This window comes from Suncus etruscus, chromosome 4, assembly GCF_024139225.1.
Source record: "Suncus etruscus isolate mSunEtr1 chromosome 4, mSunEtr1.pri.cur, whole genome shotgun sequence".
Classification (NCBI taxonomy): domain Eukaryota; kingdom Metazoa; phylum Chordata; class Mammalia; order Eulipotyphla; family Soricidae; genus Suncus; species Suncus etruscus.
In genome coordinates this window covers 80,089,992-80,106,688 of record NC_064851.1, presented here as the reverse complement: position 1 = coordinate 80,106,688, position 16,697 = coordinate 80,089,992, and the positions used below count along the sequence as shown (strand labels likewise).

General features: G+C 37.8%; 1 protein-coding gene across 1 annotated transcript in view; it reads right to left on the bottom strand.

The window, feature by feature from the left end:
* Positions 1 to 16,697, bottom strand: part of CDC40 (cell division cycle 40) — a 45,191-nt gene that overhangs the window by 5,444 nt on the left and 23,050 nt on the right. The window contains exons 6-12 of the mRNA XM_049771177.1: positions 15,531 to 15,627; positions 13,049 to 13,188; positions 11,737 to 11,811; positions 9,056 to 9,101; positions 6,733 to 6,834; positions 5,517 to 5,632; positions 4,939 to 5,072 (exon numbers count right to left, since the gene is read on the bottom strand). Coding sequence (XP_049627134.1) covers positions 4,939 to 5,072; positions 5,517 to 5,632; positions 6,733 to 6,834; positions 9,056 to 9,101; positions 11,737 to 11,811; positions 13,049 to 13,188; positions 15,531 to 15,627 — 710 coding nt within the window. The remainder of the gene's footprint in view (positions 1 to 4,938; positions 5,073 to 5,516; positions 5,633 to 6,732; positions 6,835 to 9,055; positions 9,102 to 11,736; positions 11,812 to 13,048; positions 13,189 to 15,530; positions 15,628 to 16,697) is intronic.

Here is a 16,697-nt window from a genome sequence, read left to right as displayed (position 1 = left end):
TACTAATTACAACTGACATTAAGAACAAGCAAAAAGTGTTAAAAAGAACCTCAATCCAGAAAACATTTGACCCTTTTCTAATATTTAGTCACTGTGGCTATTTTACATGAGTTAAGATGTTGTAAAGAGAGATTTTTCTAAATGAAATTCATCATAGACCAGGTTCACATCAATGAATGATTTACTAAAATTAAACAACTTACATAGACCCTTTATTTCAAGAACTCTTGTACAATGAGTTCTATAATCCAGAAACAAATTTAATCACTCTATGAAATTCATTACCTCTACCAAAATTTTCTACTAGAAAGGTATATTTAATAACAACACTTTCCTAATTAAAAATGAACTCAGTATTATTAGGCTAAAAACACACATCTTTTTTTTTTTTTGCTTTTTGGGCCACACCCGGTGACGCTAAGGGGTTACTCCTGATTATGCGCTCAGAAATCGCTCCTGGCTTGGGGGAACATATGGGATGTCAGGATAGATCCAAGGTCCGTCCTGGATCAGCCGTGTGCAAGGCAGATCCCCTACTGCTATGCTATCGTCCCAGCCCTAAAAACACACATCTTATAAAGAATTCTTAGTTCAGAAATTACTTTAAAAAAATCATAAAAATCAGCAGAATTTTTAAGATGAAAGTAAACAGTGCTAATTTCTGAAAGAAAAAAAAAAGCCTTTACTTAGCGGGGAATATATATATAGCTGTTATATTTATGTTTAGATGTATCTATATATACATATAAATCACACATTCAAAACATTAAGCTATCTTTCTTGCTCTGAATAATATCCTAACAGAATAAATGCCTTCAGAAAACATATTAATGAATTTCATTGATTTATTAGTCCTTAGAAAACCAGAGGTCTGGGGCTGGGAAGGTGGCGCTAGAGCTAAGGTTCTGCCTTACAAGCGCTAGCCAAGGAACGGACCGCGGTTCGATCCCCCGGCGTCCCATATGGTCCCCCCAAGCCAGGGGCGATTTCTGAGCACATAGCCAGGAGTAACCCCTGAGCGTCAAACGGGTGTGGCCCAAAAACCAAAAAAAAAAGAAAACCAGAGGTCTGGGGCCAGAGATAGCACAGCGGTAGGGTGTTTGCCTTGTACACAGCTGATATAGGAAGAATGGTGGTTCAAATCCTGGCAACCCATATATGGTCCCCCTGTCTGCCAGGAGGAACCCGAGTGCCGCTGGGTGTGACCCCAAAACAAAAACAAAAAAACAAAAAAAGAAAACCAGAGGTCTCTAAGTATCTAATTATACTTTTATTTATTTGTTTTTTGGGGGTCACACCTGGGGATGCTCAGGGCTTATACTTCTTGGTTTTGTACATGGGAATCACTACTGGCAGTGTTCTAGGGACCAAATGGAATACTGGGGATAGAACTCAAGTTGGCCGTGTGCAAGGCAAGTGTTCTACCTGCTATACTAAAAAACTATGGCCCAGTCTAATTTAATTTAAAACTGCAATACGGTCTACATGGTATTGTTTAATAAAACCAAGTGTATTTGCATTTGCTCTCTCCTTTTACTGAACTACTCTAGCTGGTCAGTTTTCATTTGGAGTTAGGAGGGACCCCTTTACTCTCCCATTCAAGCTACCAGTACTGTTACCAAAGCAATTTGAAGAGATGTGCTTCTGTGGCCAAGTGCATGCTTTACAACTATGAGGCCCTGACTCAGCACCACAAACAAAAACAAACACAAAAGCCAAAAAGGAAAAAAATTGGGGGCCAGAGTGGTAAGGCAGCTACCTTGCCGGCAGTAGCCTAGGTCGGGCCGTGATTCGATCCCCCGGCATCCCATTTGGTTCCCCAAGCCAGGAGCGATTTCTGAGCGCATAACCAGAAGTAACCCCTGAGCATCACTGGGTGTGCCCCCACACCCCCCCAAAAAAAAAGAAAAAGAAAAAAAATTGATTTCTGGGTGAACTGTTCTTGTTGAAGGACCTTTCTAGAAAATCTGAGGTGGTTTTGTGTCCAACATGCCACTGATTTTCAGATTTATTCCTTCCAGACCCTCCAAGCAGGAGAAAAGCTATTTTCATTCCATGGCTCTCTATTCTTTTTGAAATGCATACATGTATCAAATCATTATGTTCTACACTTAATATATTACATTTTGTCAATCAGAGGTCAAGAAGGCTAAAAAGAAATGCATTCAAAACAGCCCCCATCAAATTAAGTTTTGGAATCAATTTGATTTAAGTTTGAATTCTGACCCTTTCATATCTTATGAAATCTCAGGCATGTGACTTAATCTAACTTGGATTTCTTATCCAAAATGGGGATAACAAAATTCCAAGTTCAATAATGGCCCTGCACATCAGCTGCATAGTTCATATAAAATGCCCAATCTGCCTAGCACACAGAAAGGACTCAATAAATAATATCAATAACTGTGACCAGAAGGACTTCCTTAGCTAGTCAGTATATGGTGGGTGGTGGTGGTGCTGGGGCCAGATGGAGAACATGACTACTAATTTCTCTCCTGGTTAAGAACTTTAAAGGAAGAGGAATAAATAAGAACACACTAAAATAAGGCCTCAAGCTGCAGCAAGCAAAGAGCAGTCTGGGATGTGTGGAGGGAGTGGTGGTGGGGCACCATTCTTGAGAGTGGACTGAGGAGGAGGCTCCAACTGTGAGCGAGGACATTGAAGGCAGGTCAAAGTATTGACTTAAGAGTATTTATAAGCCCTTAACTGGGAAAACAAGAAGGCATCTTAATCTTACCTCTAATTTAATACAAACATTTGGCTGACCTCTATTCTATTTTTGAAGGCATAAACTGTTTTTTAGAGCTATAATTGGTACAGCATTTAAGAATTTACCAATTTCTTTTATGACATTTCCTATTTAAAAATAAAGTGTGATCTGTAGACAGAAACATCTGAAAGTTAACTATAAGAAAATGGTTAAACAATCATGTATGTAATCAAGGTGTTTAAATAAAAAAAAAAAGAAAATGGTTAAAGAAAATAAACAAAATAATTTCTGGAGTATTATGCAAATAGCCTTAATGTGAGTCATATAAAAAGTATTCTTACCACAATATTCTTTTTTGGTTTTTTTTTTTTTTTTTTTTTGGGGGGGGGCCACACCCGGCGGTGCTCAGGGGTTACCCCTGGCTGTCTGCTCAGAAATAGCTCCTGGCAGGCATGGGGGACCATATGGGACACCGGGATTCGAACCAACCACCTTTGGTCCTGGATCAGCTGCTTGCAAGGCAAACACCACTGTGCTATCTCTCCGGGCCCACCACAATATTCTTGGTATTTTTTTTGTTTTATTTGTTTTTGGGTCACACCAGCAAAGCTCAGAGGTTACTCCGGGCTCTATGCTCAGAAACCGCACCTGGCAGGCTCAGGGGACCATATGGAATGCTGGGATTCAAACCACCGTCCTTCTGCATGCAAGGCAAACACCCTACCTTCAGGATATCTCTCCGGCCCCCATATTCTTAGTATTCATTTCTGAGGCTTCATTTCTGAGGCAAGGAAGATTTTAGTTATATGATAGCTTCAAACTTCATTTCTGAGGCAAGGAAGATTTTAGTTATATGATAGCTTCAAACCACTAACTTGAAGGAGAATATTAAATGTTTTAGATAAAATACAGTCAACTCTACACAGATGGGGGTTAATTACAGAGATATAGCAATGGTGAAGGTGGGAGAATTGGCAACTAATCATTTTAAGTCTTCATTTACCCAAATTGCCCTAACAATGGTTAAGGAGCTGCTCAGGTTTCTAATGGAGGAATCTGTTGGCTCTTGTTCCAGGCTTCCTCTGGTCCTAAAGCAGACCACCTTCTGAAGGTAGGAAAACTCTCTAGCTCATGGTGGAGCAGTGCTTTATATCTGACCAAAAAAGCAAGCTATGTTCATGGAAACATTCTTTTTAACAAAAAGATTATTATGCATTTCTCTTCAAATAAACTACGAAACATGGAAACAGCTGTACTATTTCTTGTTTTTCGGAAAACACACACACACACACACCCCAGGAAAATAGAACACACACACACACACACACACACACACACACACACACACACACACACACACACACACACCCACTCACCCACCCGGAAAATAGAACAATTCAAGAAATAGTGGAGATATTCTATAAATAAAACATTTTATTTTCAGTGCTAAATAATAATGAAGACATTAAAAAATTATAACAGACTTTTTAATATCTTCTTTGGTTTATGTGTGGTCAGATCTTATGATCAATACCTAGTGAAATCAATAGTCTATTCATTTGTGACCCAAAGTTTTCACTCCTTTTGTAAAGATAACGTAATTAATAAAAAAAAAAGTAAAATAGGGGCTCAAAAAAATAGTACAGCAGGTAACGGGCTTGATTTGTGCATATGCAGTTGACTATTACTTGATCCTCAAGTATCCCATATGGTCCCCTGAGCACTGCCAGAAGTAACTTTTGAACACTGCCAGGTATGACCCCAAAACAAAAAACAAAAACAACAAAAACAAGTAAGACAGTATGAAATGTGCGCTGTCAGAAACATATCCTGGGGCTCGAGTGACAGCACAGCAGGCAGGATATTTGCCTTTCACGAGACTAACCAGGGTTCGATCCCTGCCATGCCATTTGATACCCCGAGTCTGCCAGGAGTCATTTCTGAGCGTAGAGCCAGGAGTAACCCCTGAGAGCCACCATGTGTAGCCCCAAATCAAAACCAAAACCAAAACCACACACATATCCTTCAGATAGACTCTCCAAAGACTATGGGAGGTAGCATATTTAAATTATTTCCATATTCTAGACATTTAACTATCTAGTTAAAACACTTTTATAGGTAAAGCAGACATCACAGGTGCACAAATAGGCATGCTATCAAGTTTTGTATTTGCCTACATATTTTAAGTGTTTACTATTAATCAATTTTATTTTTACTGAGACACTCACCATTCCCAAACTCTTAAGCTCTTATCATCGGACGTGCTCACAAATCTCCTATTCTCATCAACAAAAACAATAGTGTTGACAGCTCCCAAATGCCGATCGTATTCCTGTACAATTTCTCCACTTCTAATGTCCCACTGTGTATCAAATAAGAAAAATGAAAAGATCAGATTTACAAAAAAAAATGATAATTATGAAAAATGGAAAGAGATCATTATGCTTCTATGAAATTAATTTTCCAACTAGATTAGAACATTAGCAGTTCCTAAAAGTAGCAAACTGCTAGACAAGTTAAATATACTCCTTTGTTCCATCCTCTTGATATATCATACATTTCACTCTTAATAAAAACCACTACATAAAGACAAATAGGGCCAAGGAGATTGCTTGAATCAGAGAGGCACATGCCTAGTAGAAACTGGGTTCAATCTCTGGCACTCCATGACCCCATAAGCACTGCTGCGTATAGCCCTGGTGGCCGCTGAGTACCATTCACTGTCTGTGGCCCTTGTGGCCCTGAAACACTACCAGGTGTGGCTCCTATAAAAAAAAAAAAAAAAAAAAGAAAAAGAAAAACTTACTTGCACAATCTTTTTATCAGACATCCCAGCCACAAAGAGATTCTGCTTATCTTCATCAGGATTAAATTTGACACAGTATGGTACTTTCCGATTTGTAAATCTTGATACACATTGTCCTAAAACCAAAAATCCAAGTTAAACTAGATAAGAATAACCACTTAAAGATAACTCTAGATTAAGACCTAGAGATCATTTGCTTAATATATTTTGAAGAATGGCAGCTTGCTTCTTCTGTACTATAATATAAACCACATTGTTCCTTTTCAAAGATTTTAATTAAAAGTACGTTTAGTAAATTTGTCTGCAGCTTAATAAAGCTCTCCAGGTGATTTTGACATGCAGCTGGAGTAAGAAGTGAGTTTTATGATAATGGAATTTGCATTAGAGAAGCTGTGGTTTGGGGCCAGAGCGGTGGCTCAAGCGATAAGGCATCTGCCTTGCCTGCGCTATCCTAGGATGGACCAAGGTTTGATCCCCAGCGTCCCATATGGTCCCCCAAGCCAGGAGCGTAGCAGGAGTGACACCCTGAGAGTCACTGGGTGTAGCCCCAAAACCAAAAAAAAAAAAAAAAAAAAAAGCTGTGGCTGTGGTTTGAACTCCATTTAAGCCTGCTTCCTCATTGAAATAATAGTATTTATCTCACAGGGAGATTTGATGAATTCAATGAAATACTGCCATTGTAAGTGGCACAAGCTTAACCTAATTCTTATAATCCTGAAAAAGTGTTCAGTAAACGTTAGCTATCCTTAAAACAGCTATCCTTGAAATGAACGATGGTTCTCTAATCATATTAAATCATTGTAAACATAAACGCTGATGCAACTGTACACCTGTACGTCTGAGACTACATAAAAACCAACTAGCCCAAAGAGATTTTTTAGAATTAAATTTTCATCAATTTGGGCAATACAGTTTGTGTTCATCAGATATTAAGCTTAAATTACATATGCCAGGTGAGGAGAAAACCATCAGTACAAATTTGCTTGTTTATGCCTGCTTTGTAAGTAAGTAGTATTTGGTGGAAACCAAAGTTTTAAGTTTTTAACATAGCTAAGTTATAGCTCTATCATTATTTTTTGATCTCAATGGAAATCAATGGTATAAAAATCCAAAGTCTGAGAAGGTTCCATTTTGTCATAGAATGCCTCTCACATGGTTTCACTCACAAATGTGAATTAATAAGATAAATCTGTGTTAGTAGAAGCCAAGTTCTTACCTGTCTCAGTGTCCCAGAGTTTAAGGTATCTGTCATAAGCTGCGCTGAGGAACTGAGTCCCTGCTGTGTTAAAACAGATGTCTCTGACAGCTTTACTGTGACCTACAGGCAGAAACAATAGACATGAGGGAGAGGGAAAGCATCTTTCCATAAAAATCTAAATACCAGAAGAGAAACAGCATGACACCATGATTTTCAAGCCATCCTGTGAGTCATATTCACCAAAACCCCATCCTGTGATTCAATGACTCAGAATACTGTATGTATAGGCTGCAGAAGGTAGGCGAAGCCCCCCACGCCTTCCACAAGCTCTTCAGATTCTGATGTACTGCATTTAGAAAAAAAAAAAATGAAGTTCCCTCACCCCTTTAAATCTGCCATTGGCATTACAGTATGTAATGTATACAAAGAACAATCAAACAGCAAAGAACTTATGCTAAGTCTTGCCCAGTAACTATTTCTCAGATCATATTACCATATTTCACAGAAATGAATTAGAATGGAGAGTAAGCCTTTTTTAAAAAAATAAATACTAATTTCTACTTGGTTTTAAGATAGCCACTTGAAAGCATGCTAATGTTAAGGTGCTTTTGCTTTGATAGCCACCTTGCCAGTCAAATCAATTCTTCAGAAAGTAAAGAGACCAGCTTCTATAGTTAATAAAATAAAAAACTTAACCTATTTTTTCACCACTTATCATGACCAAGATTGTCACAATGGTGCAGAAATATGCACAATATAAACTCCACTATACACACGAGCCCTGAACTATTTTGCCATTAGTGACCTCTAGAAAGGTAGGAATCCCTGTCCCGACTACTTTCATCTCCCTGACTTGCAAAGTTTTAGTTTTTTACTGACAAACTCTCTGCCAGGGCAAAGGAGTGAGATGGGCATCAAATCTATTTCAACTACAGGTGCTTTTTACCACTGTCCATTGTGAAGTTTTCCCATAAGTCTTCTCTTATAAAGAGTTCTTCATTTGTGCAGTGAGGTCCTAAAGTCAGAGCTAACAAAGCACTGCAAAGCAGACACCCACCTGTACTTTAAAAAAGAATCACTAAAATGCACAGAAATTGTGTTTCACTGAAGTGCTCTTAAATTTGAAAATGTAACTAGCCACAAATTCTGACAAAGGTAATAAACCATTCTCTATCAAAAAGACTAGCGAAGGCAAAGCTAATCTGTTTTTGGTTCTCATCCTTTGTTCTGTCTCCATTTCATTATTTTATATGTATTTTAGCTGTCAATTCCCAACCTCTTTTCAAAGTTTAGTACATAGATATATAATTGCTTACTGGACTTTTTCATTCACTGACACTAAGTGACTTAAATTTAACCAGTGAGAAATCTCATCCTTCTTCAGTTTGTTTTTCAGAGCCACTTTTAGAGGTATTTGCAGGACTGTGATACTGGGTATTGAACTTGGGGAGTCCAACAGGCATTCCAATCCTTAGAGCTATCCATTCAGTAGTTTGTTATCCTCTCTCTTTCTCTTTGCACATCAGTGCCAGGCAACACCAGGCTGTGCTCAGGACTTATTCTAGGCTCTGTGCTCATATTCACTTGGTGGGTCTCAGGGGACCTTTTGTGATGACAGGGATCAAATAGGTTCTCCATCTGTAAAGCAAAAGCTTTACCCCACATATTTTCTCTCTGGCCCTTATCACCCTCTTATATTCCCTTCTCCAATGAGTTCCCCTAACCAGCTCAGAGTCACCCTAAATTCTTGCCTCACTCTTCCCACCCATATCCAGTTACTAAGCCTCCCTGGATCGTACCTTTCCTTTCCAGCTCTGCAGCTCTAATTTATGCTTTCATCTCTAATCCAGACCAATAAAACAATCTTGTAATTCATTTCCCAACTTCAGCCCTCCTCCACCCCATTGCTCTATATTGCTACTGTGATCTTCATCAACTTCAACTCTGATGCTATTTCCTGTAAGAGCTGTTTAATGTCTGGCAGCCTAAGGGACCTCTGGATATAATTAAGTCCTGATTAACAACACATAAGATTCTTCACAGTCTATCTGCCTCCCACTTTACTGAGTTACTTCTCTTCCTCTCACCATATCCTATACCATAGAATTTAAAAACATCTGTGATACACCTAACATAGCATGCTTTCTCACACTACTTCTGTTTCTTTTGGTCTCTCTTCCTGGTTTTCTTTCTCTGACTATATGGGGAGATTTACTCTTCACTTCAAAAAATAGACTTAACTCTATTTCTTCATATCAGGGTAATAAACTAATTGTCAATGTCACCTTCTTTACAAAATTTTCCCAAACAGATTTGTAACAGGAAAGAAAAGAAGAATTACCAATAAATGTTCGCAGACACCGTCTGTCTCCATAAACTTCCCACAGCTGGGGGTAAAAAAAAACAACACATGGAAATATTAAACTTAACACAAAGCTAAATAATTGCTAACATTCAGTCAATAATGACCGTCATATACCAGCTATGTGCCTATCTGTAAGTGTACAGGGAATTTAAGCAAATGTACACTACATCTCTAGACATATTTTGCTTAGAGTTGCTAATATGTATTGCACTGTTAGAATATGTTAAAACATACACACACACCTACATTTTTGAGATCTGATGTTAAAAGATAAAAATATCAAGAAAATGTAGATAGAGCTGATGGAGATTTTCCTTTCTGTGTATATATATTTATGGACAGAAATATACAGGTTTATCTATCCACTTAACTATACCTATTTATCTATAAAGTGATGTATGTATATAGGTTTTTTTTTTTCCTTTTTGTAGTGTCAAGAACTGAATCCAGGGCCTAACATGAAAGACATTCACTCTACAATAGGGCCACACATCCCTGGCCCTCATTGATATACTTTTGTATGATGAAAAGTTCTTATTTACATAACCTTTCGTGTGTTAGGAGGGGATTGTAGGATAGAACCCAAGACCTCACACATACAGGGCAATAGATCTACCACTGAATCACCTTATGAGCTACAAATCACTTTTATGCTTCATTTTTAATGATGTAAAATAGTTTTCTTAAAGAATTTCACTAAAGAGAAATGTGAAGGGAGGAAAAAAAGAGATGAGAACATGGGCTTTATTAGAGGGGAAAAAGCCCTGAGCTCCTTTTATAAGAAAGCAATGTTTATAAAATCTTGGTACTGATTTTTTTCTTTGTTGGAACTTTTTGTTCTCAGGCAGCTTCCATAATATTGTTACTTCAGAGATGAGTTAATCTAAATTAACAGGCTCATAATTAATCACATTTAAAGCAAATTAATAAAAAAGCTTTAGAACTTCCTTTATGTTTGTCTGTCTGAAGTTGAATCCTTGACAAAAATTTCTTTAACGGAGATCATTTCCCAGTCATCCAGTACCAAGAGGAACAAGTCTCATTTCCTGTATCAAACTAGACAGAGGCCTCTGGGAAACGGTCCCTTGCTAATGGTGAAAGCCATTCTGTGTCTCTCAATATTAAACTGACAACCACACAACTTGTTTATAGTACTTATCATGCTGATTCATTCTATTTGCTCTTCCCAAACATCCTCTGCTCTCAATCCATCCTTTACATTTGTTACCTACTTACTGAGGGACATGTTTCCTCTTTGAAACCAGATTAACCTGAGCCTGCCTTTATACTAATTTTTTACTTTGCAATGAAATGATCACCCTAAGGCAGGCTCTTAATCACTTTTTTTAAAATCTCAGCTCCTTGATCACTATAGATACCTAGTAAATGTTTAGACAAATGAAGAACACTGAATTTACAGATTCTAATTGGTCAAAGAGAAAATCATAATCTCAATGAACAGTGTGCAGTAAGTGAACATTAAAAGAAATTAAGGATTTTTTTTGGGGGGGGCACACTCAGCACTGCTCAGGATTTACTCCTGGTTCTGCATTCAGGAATCATTTCTAATTGGGTTTAGGTGATGATGGAACCTAGATTGGCGGCATGCAAGGCAGATGCCCTACCAGCTGTACTATCACTTGGCCCAAGAAATAAAGTTTTTTAAAACTAGAGACCCCTCAGCAATGTTTGGAGGTGTGAAGGGCTATGCCCAACAGTTGGGGGTGGGCAGTTGGGACCGCAGTAGGGTGAATAGTTCTAGGATCTAAATCTACTTTGTGTTCCTCATCTTTTCCAGTTCTCTCCATGGCCCCGGGAAAAATAAGAGTTTTTACTCAATCATGTTAGTCCCTCATGTGAAACTACCAGAGATAAACATCTACAAAGCCACTCTCATCAGAACTGTGTATCTATACAGTTAATGAATTATTAAAAAAAAGTAAAATTTTAATGATTCAACTTTCCAAGCCCCAAGTATACTATCGAAACTGATCAATCATAACAATTTGTTGATTCATCATATTGACTTGGACACAGAAGAAAAAAAAATTTAGAACCATTCTCTCAGATTTAGGAGGTTTTTTTTTTTGTTTTGTTTTGTTTTAAACAAGTTTACCCCATTCAAATCAACATGCAATGGTAGCTAAGTTTTTTCTACTCCATACTTTACAGCTGACCATCAGCTAAAGGTGTTATTGTTGCCAAGACTACAAAAAGTGGGAGAAGAGGCTGGGAATAGTTCTGCAGTTTAGTGTCTTATTTGCATTTAGAAGGAAAAGGATGAATTACATTATCTATTCTCTTGAAAACAGCATTTGTCAGGAAGCCCTCTTTACTTCATACAGTTCTGAGGAACAAAATGTACTCAGTTACATGTCCAAACTTTTATACAAATGCATTAGTGGTGATTAAATATTTATGTATATGTCGAAAGCCAAAAGTGATTGATTCCATTCTAACCAGTTATCTAAACTAGCAAGCGTCTAGCCAGTTGAACCACAGAGCCATGTTTCAAAGACATTCAGACTGCTTTTGAAAGGCCTGAGAGAAGATAATTTGCAACTAATTACCTAACAATTCCAAATTTACTGTAATTGACCAAACAGATTTAACCAAAGCATTAGTTCTGCAACACTCACATCTTTCTGAAAACTTACCTTGATTTTACAGTCCATGGAACATGATAACAGTAAGTGGCCAGAGAGAGGAAATAATCTGACTGCACTGACGCCCTATATGAAAGAAGATGTCGATTACCAATCAGAAGTGCCTACATACCTAAATCAACATTAACATGAGAAAAATGCAGTACATATTTTTAAGCAATGTAATTTACTATTTTCCTTCATCGTTCCCCCAAATCATGCCCCAGAATAACTCATTAGCATTTCAAGAGCAGCCATATTGACACAAAGCTTTCTTTTAAATTTTAATACTGTTCTTTAAATTTTAATACTGATAACTTCCTTACTCAAGGGAGTTCTTAGTCTCTTAGTCGACCAAACTGCTAATGCCTCTACTCTTCCTCCTTTTCTTGTACTTAGTTTCTTTGCTTTCTGCTAAGAGCTGGAAATTATCAGCATATATACATATACATATATACATATAGTGTATATGACAAAACATCAACATTAAAAGTTTGACTATCTCATCTCATCATTAGTTTCAATTTTACCATCATTAATAAACCAGGAAGCATGTAATATTTGAAATGTGTCGACGCCAAAAGCTATGCAAAAAATTTCAGAGGTTTTGGTGCTAGAACCAATTATTAAAAAAATTTTTTTTTAGGGTTGTGGCACACTCAGCAGTGCTCAAGGGTCACTCCTGGCTCTGTGCTTAGGAGTCACTTCTGGTGGTGACTGAGAGACCATATAGTATGCTGGGGACTGAAGCCCTAGGAGCAAGACAAGTGCCATACCTGCTGTACTATCTCTCTGGCCCCTGCTCAAACCAATTCTTATTAAACTTGATGCCCCAGGGGAAGCTACCCAGGGGAAGCTAACTATGGCAGGAGTTTTGGGGGAGGGGTAGGTTAAAGAGGGGAGTAGGCCTGGGCCACCATAAAAGGAATGAGATAATGAACTCTTATGTCATTTGAAGACTGACTAGTGTCTTGAAACTGGGTTTGTGTGAGAACTTTCAAAGCTAAATTCTGGTTGATTCTCACAATCTGATTTCCCTCCTGTCTTCAAGCTCCTACATCTTTATTAAAATACTGAATGATGGGGCCAGAGAGATAGCATGGAGGTAAGGCAATTGCCTCGCATGCAGGATGCTGGTTTGAATCCCGGCACCCCAAATAATCCTCCAAGCCTGCCAGGAGCGATTTCTGAGCATAGAGCCAGGAGTAACCCCTGAGCGCTGCCGGTTGTGGGCCCTCCCCCAAATACTGAATGTTCCGCAACAATAGCCAAAACTTAATACTGGCCTCATTACAATGAAAAGAAAAAGAAACTACCAGTTTACCTTTGTGTGTCCAGACCACACATGAATTTGTTTCTTGGGAAGGTAACACTTCTCAGGTGGTATTGTTGATCGCAGATTAACACCAACATCCTGAGGTATGTGAAGATAGGACCTGCCCTGATAGTCATACATTTCTTTAACTGAAACAAAGCAAATGAGAATAGTTGGTTAGGAATTTTACACTCTTCAAATCATTTCATTCACAGGGATGTCATTCTGGAAGGCAGCTGCTCACTACTATACCAGCAAATGCAGAACAAATTGTGTAAAAGCATTAAGTCTACACTCAGATGATGGAAGCTAAGACCATCATCTGAGCGTGGCAAGAGTCAGCTAAAATTTAGCTGTAAAAAAAAATCACTTTAAAAATGGGATTCTGGAATTTATCTAAGTCCCCAGATAATTAAAATTTTAAATCTATGCTTCTTTTATGCAGTTATACATTTTAATCGCTAGATTAAAAAAAAGATTTACTGCAGGGTAATTACAGTAAAACAAATCTGGCAAAACAAGATAAAAAAGAAACTATGACAAAAGAAAAAGTATCAACTATTATTTTTTTCTTCATATTTCCATCTTTTTATACCCTTCCAGGTTTTTTATTACAAAATATTTTCATTACAAATTTTACAACAGACCGTAGGGATTAAATATCCTAGTGCATATAAAGCATATAACAGTATGCTTACACAGAACAGAGTGTATGTTCAGTAAATGTTGATTGTTATTTATTTTTTTTTTTTTTGTGGTTTTTGGGTCACACCCGGCAGTGCTCAGGGGTTATTCCTGGCTCCGTGCTCAGAAATTGCTCCTGGCAGGCACGGGGGACCATATGGGACGCCGGGATTCGAACCGATGACCTTCTGCATGAAAGGCAAACACCTTACCTCCATGCTATCTCTCCGGCCCCATTGATTGTTATTGCTGATATTAACATAGGACCAAATAAATACCTTGCAGAAAACACTAGACTTGAGGAAAAAAATATGGCCAAAACAAGCTAAACAATCTGAAATCTAAATATGAGATATAGTAGTAGAATAATCAGTGTGGATAGAATTATTCACTCCAGTTTCAAACAATCATATCTTATTTTCCTAATTGAAATGACTAATTACTGAACTGGGTACACTTAAAATATTAATGATTAATTTTGTTGACTAAGCCATTTCTTTTAACAAATCAAAGTTTATTCTTTCAAAGTGTAATTTTTTTTGTTTGTTTTTGTTTTTGGGTCACACCCAGCATCGCTTGGGGGTTACTCCTGGCTCTACGCTCAGAAATTGCTCCTGGCAGGCTCGGGGTACCATATGGGATGCCAGGATTCGAACCACCGTCCTCCTGCATGCAAGGCCATCTCTCTGGCCCCTTTCAAAGTATAATTTAAAACGTTATGAACTACGTGTATACCTGGAGACCATATGTATTGGGTTAACTAAAAAGCCTAAATTTAGTAAAGCACTATTAGCTGCAAAAAATGTCAGTTGTATTTTAGGGAAGAAAAGATTATGCAAAAGATTATGCATGATTCAGGTTTCATCTTTACTTCCCACGCCCAGCGCCCAGTGCCGGGGACTGAATCCAAGCTCTCCTAATAGCTAGACAGGGACTCTACTGTTAAGTAGAGAAATCTTGCTTTTCCCCAAACAAAGGCATTTCCATAACTTCCTCTTTATTTGCACTAAACCCTTTGACTCATAAAAGTCTACCTGTATCTCACTTGACTCCCCTTCCTGGTTTATTTTATTTTATTTTATTTGTTTTTGGGCCACACCTGATGATGCTTCTGGCTATGTGCTCAGACGCTGCTCCAGGCTTGGGGGAACATATTCAAACCCAGGCCTGTCCTGGGTCAGCTGTGTGCAAAGCTTGGCTTGGCATGGAGAGAGACACAGGGTAAGAAGTCAACTTGACTCCATGATTCTCTCCTGACTGGCTTGGTTTATTAATTCTTTGCAGCTACTCTGCTTTAGACTGTTCATCCGGAACTGGAAATACGACGTGTGGGGTGATATCACACTCTTATCACTGAGCCATTTCCTTGATTTTTATCATTTTTGGTTCTGAATTATAAACATTTCAAAAAATCATTTGTGGCTAACTTTATTCATGTATTTACTATTCTGTATTAGGACACAGAGTTTCACTGCAATTTCTTTCAGATGCAAATGTCTAATATAATTATTAATATAAGTAATTATAGCAATTGATTATTAAGGCAATTGATATTAAAAGAGAAGAGGGGGTGGAGACATAGTATAGAAATAAAGTGCTTGCTTTGCACATAGTTGACCTAAGTTCAATCCCAGGTACTCTGTATGGTCCAAGTCCCATCAGGAGTGATCTCTAAGTACAGAGCCAGGAAGGAGTAAGTCCTGACACCAGTGGCATGTCCACCCCAACCTTTGCATCTCCCCCCAAAAAAATAAAAGGGGGAGTGTCTGAAAGTCATTATAAAAACAATGGACAAAGAAAGTCTTACCATGTAAGATTGTCTTTTCCTCTCCAGGTTTCTCTTCCTCTTGTTTGCCTTTTTTCTGCCTCTTGGCTGTGATTTCATCCAATTCTTTTTGTTCTTCCTAGAGCAATCAAGAAGTAAATTTTGAATGAATACTCTAGAACCCTATCATACCTGAAATTCATTACAAATTCTTTATAATAAAGATCACAAGTAAGTCTCCCAGGAAAATTCTGAACTCTTGAAAGATTATAAATTAACATAACTACATAATGGATACTAGATAATATCTTTCCAACTCACCAAACACAACACTTAGCAGAAATACATTAGTTATGCAAGTGAAAAAAGTAATTAGGAAATCAAGTATCAGAGAGAAAATGCTATTTCAGAGCATAATGCTATTTGTCAATAGTTACATAGTTATAAGGCAATAAATAATAAATAATGACTACATCTGTCACACATCTTTATGAGAGAAGAACAGTGGGAGGGAGTAGGCTGGTAGCAAATCTTTATAATAAAGCCAACAAATGATCCCCCAAATAAATAACATATGAAAGTACTGATCTAAAAACAGAAGTTATAGGTAGAAGTTAAGTTTCCTGATGATCAGTTTTCTAAATTGTAATGGCTGTGGCTACTAAGAACTGAATGGCGACTGGAGCAAAGACATTTCAATTAGGAAGTGGGAGAGACAGCATAGGATTTCAATGATTTCTAATGTAAATTTTTTAACATTATTCTTATATTAACTTCTCATCCTTTAAAAAAAGTTAAAGCATTACTTTGATTAATTTTTTTTCTTGTTTGTTTTGGTCCACGCCCAGTAATATTCAGGGATTATTCCTGGCTCTGCACTCAGGGTGACCATATGGATTAAAGGATGCTAGATATTGAACACATGCCGTTGAATGCAAATCGAGTGCTCTACCTGCTATACTATTCCTGTAATCCCAATAATTTGTGTGTGTGTGGGGGGGGGTTTGTGGGGTTCGGGGTCAGTAACACCTGTGGTGCTCAGGGTTTACTCCTGGTGGTGCAAGGGGACCATATGGGATGCTGGGCACCGAACCTGTAGTTGACTACACGCAAAGCAAGTACACTACCCTCTGTTATTGTTCCAGCTCCCCAACAGTTGGTTTTTAATTTTAAAAAGGTGATCTTTATAATTTTTTAAAATGATTTATT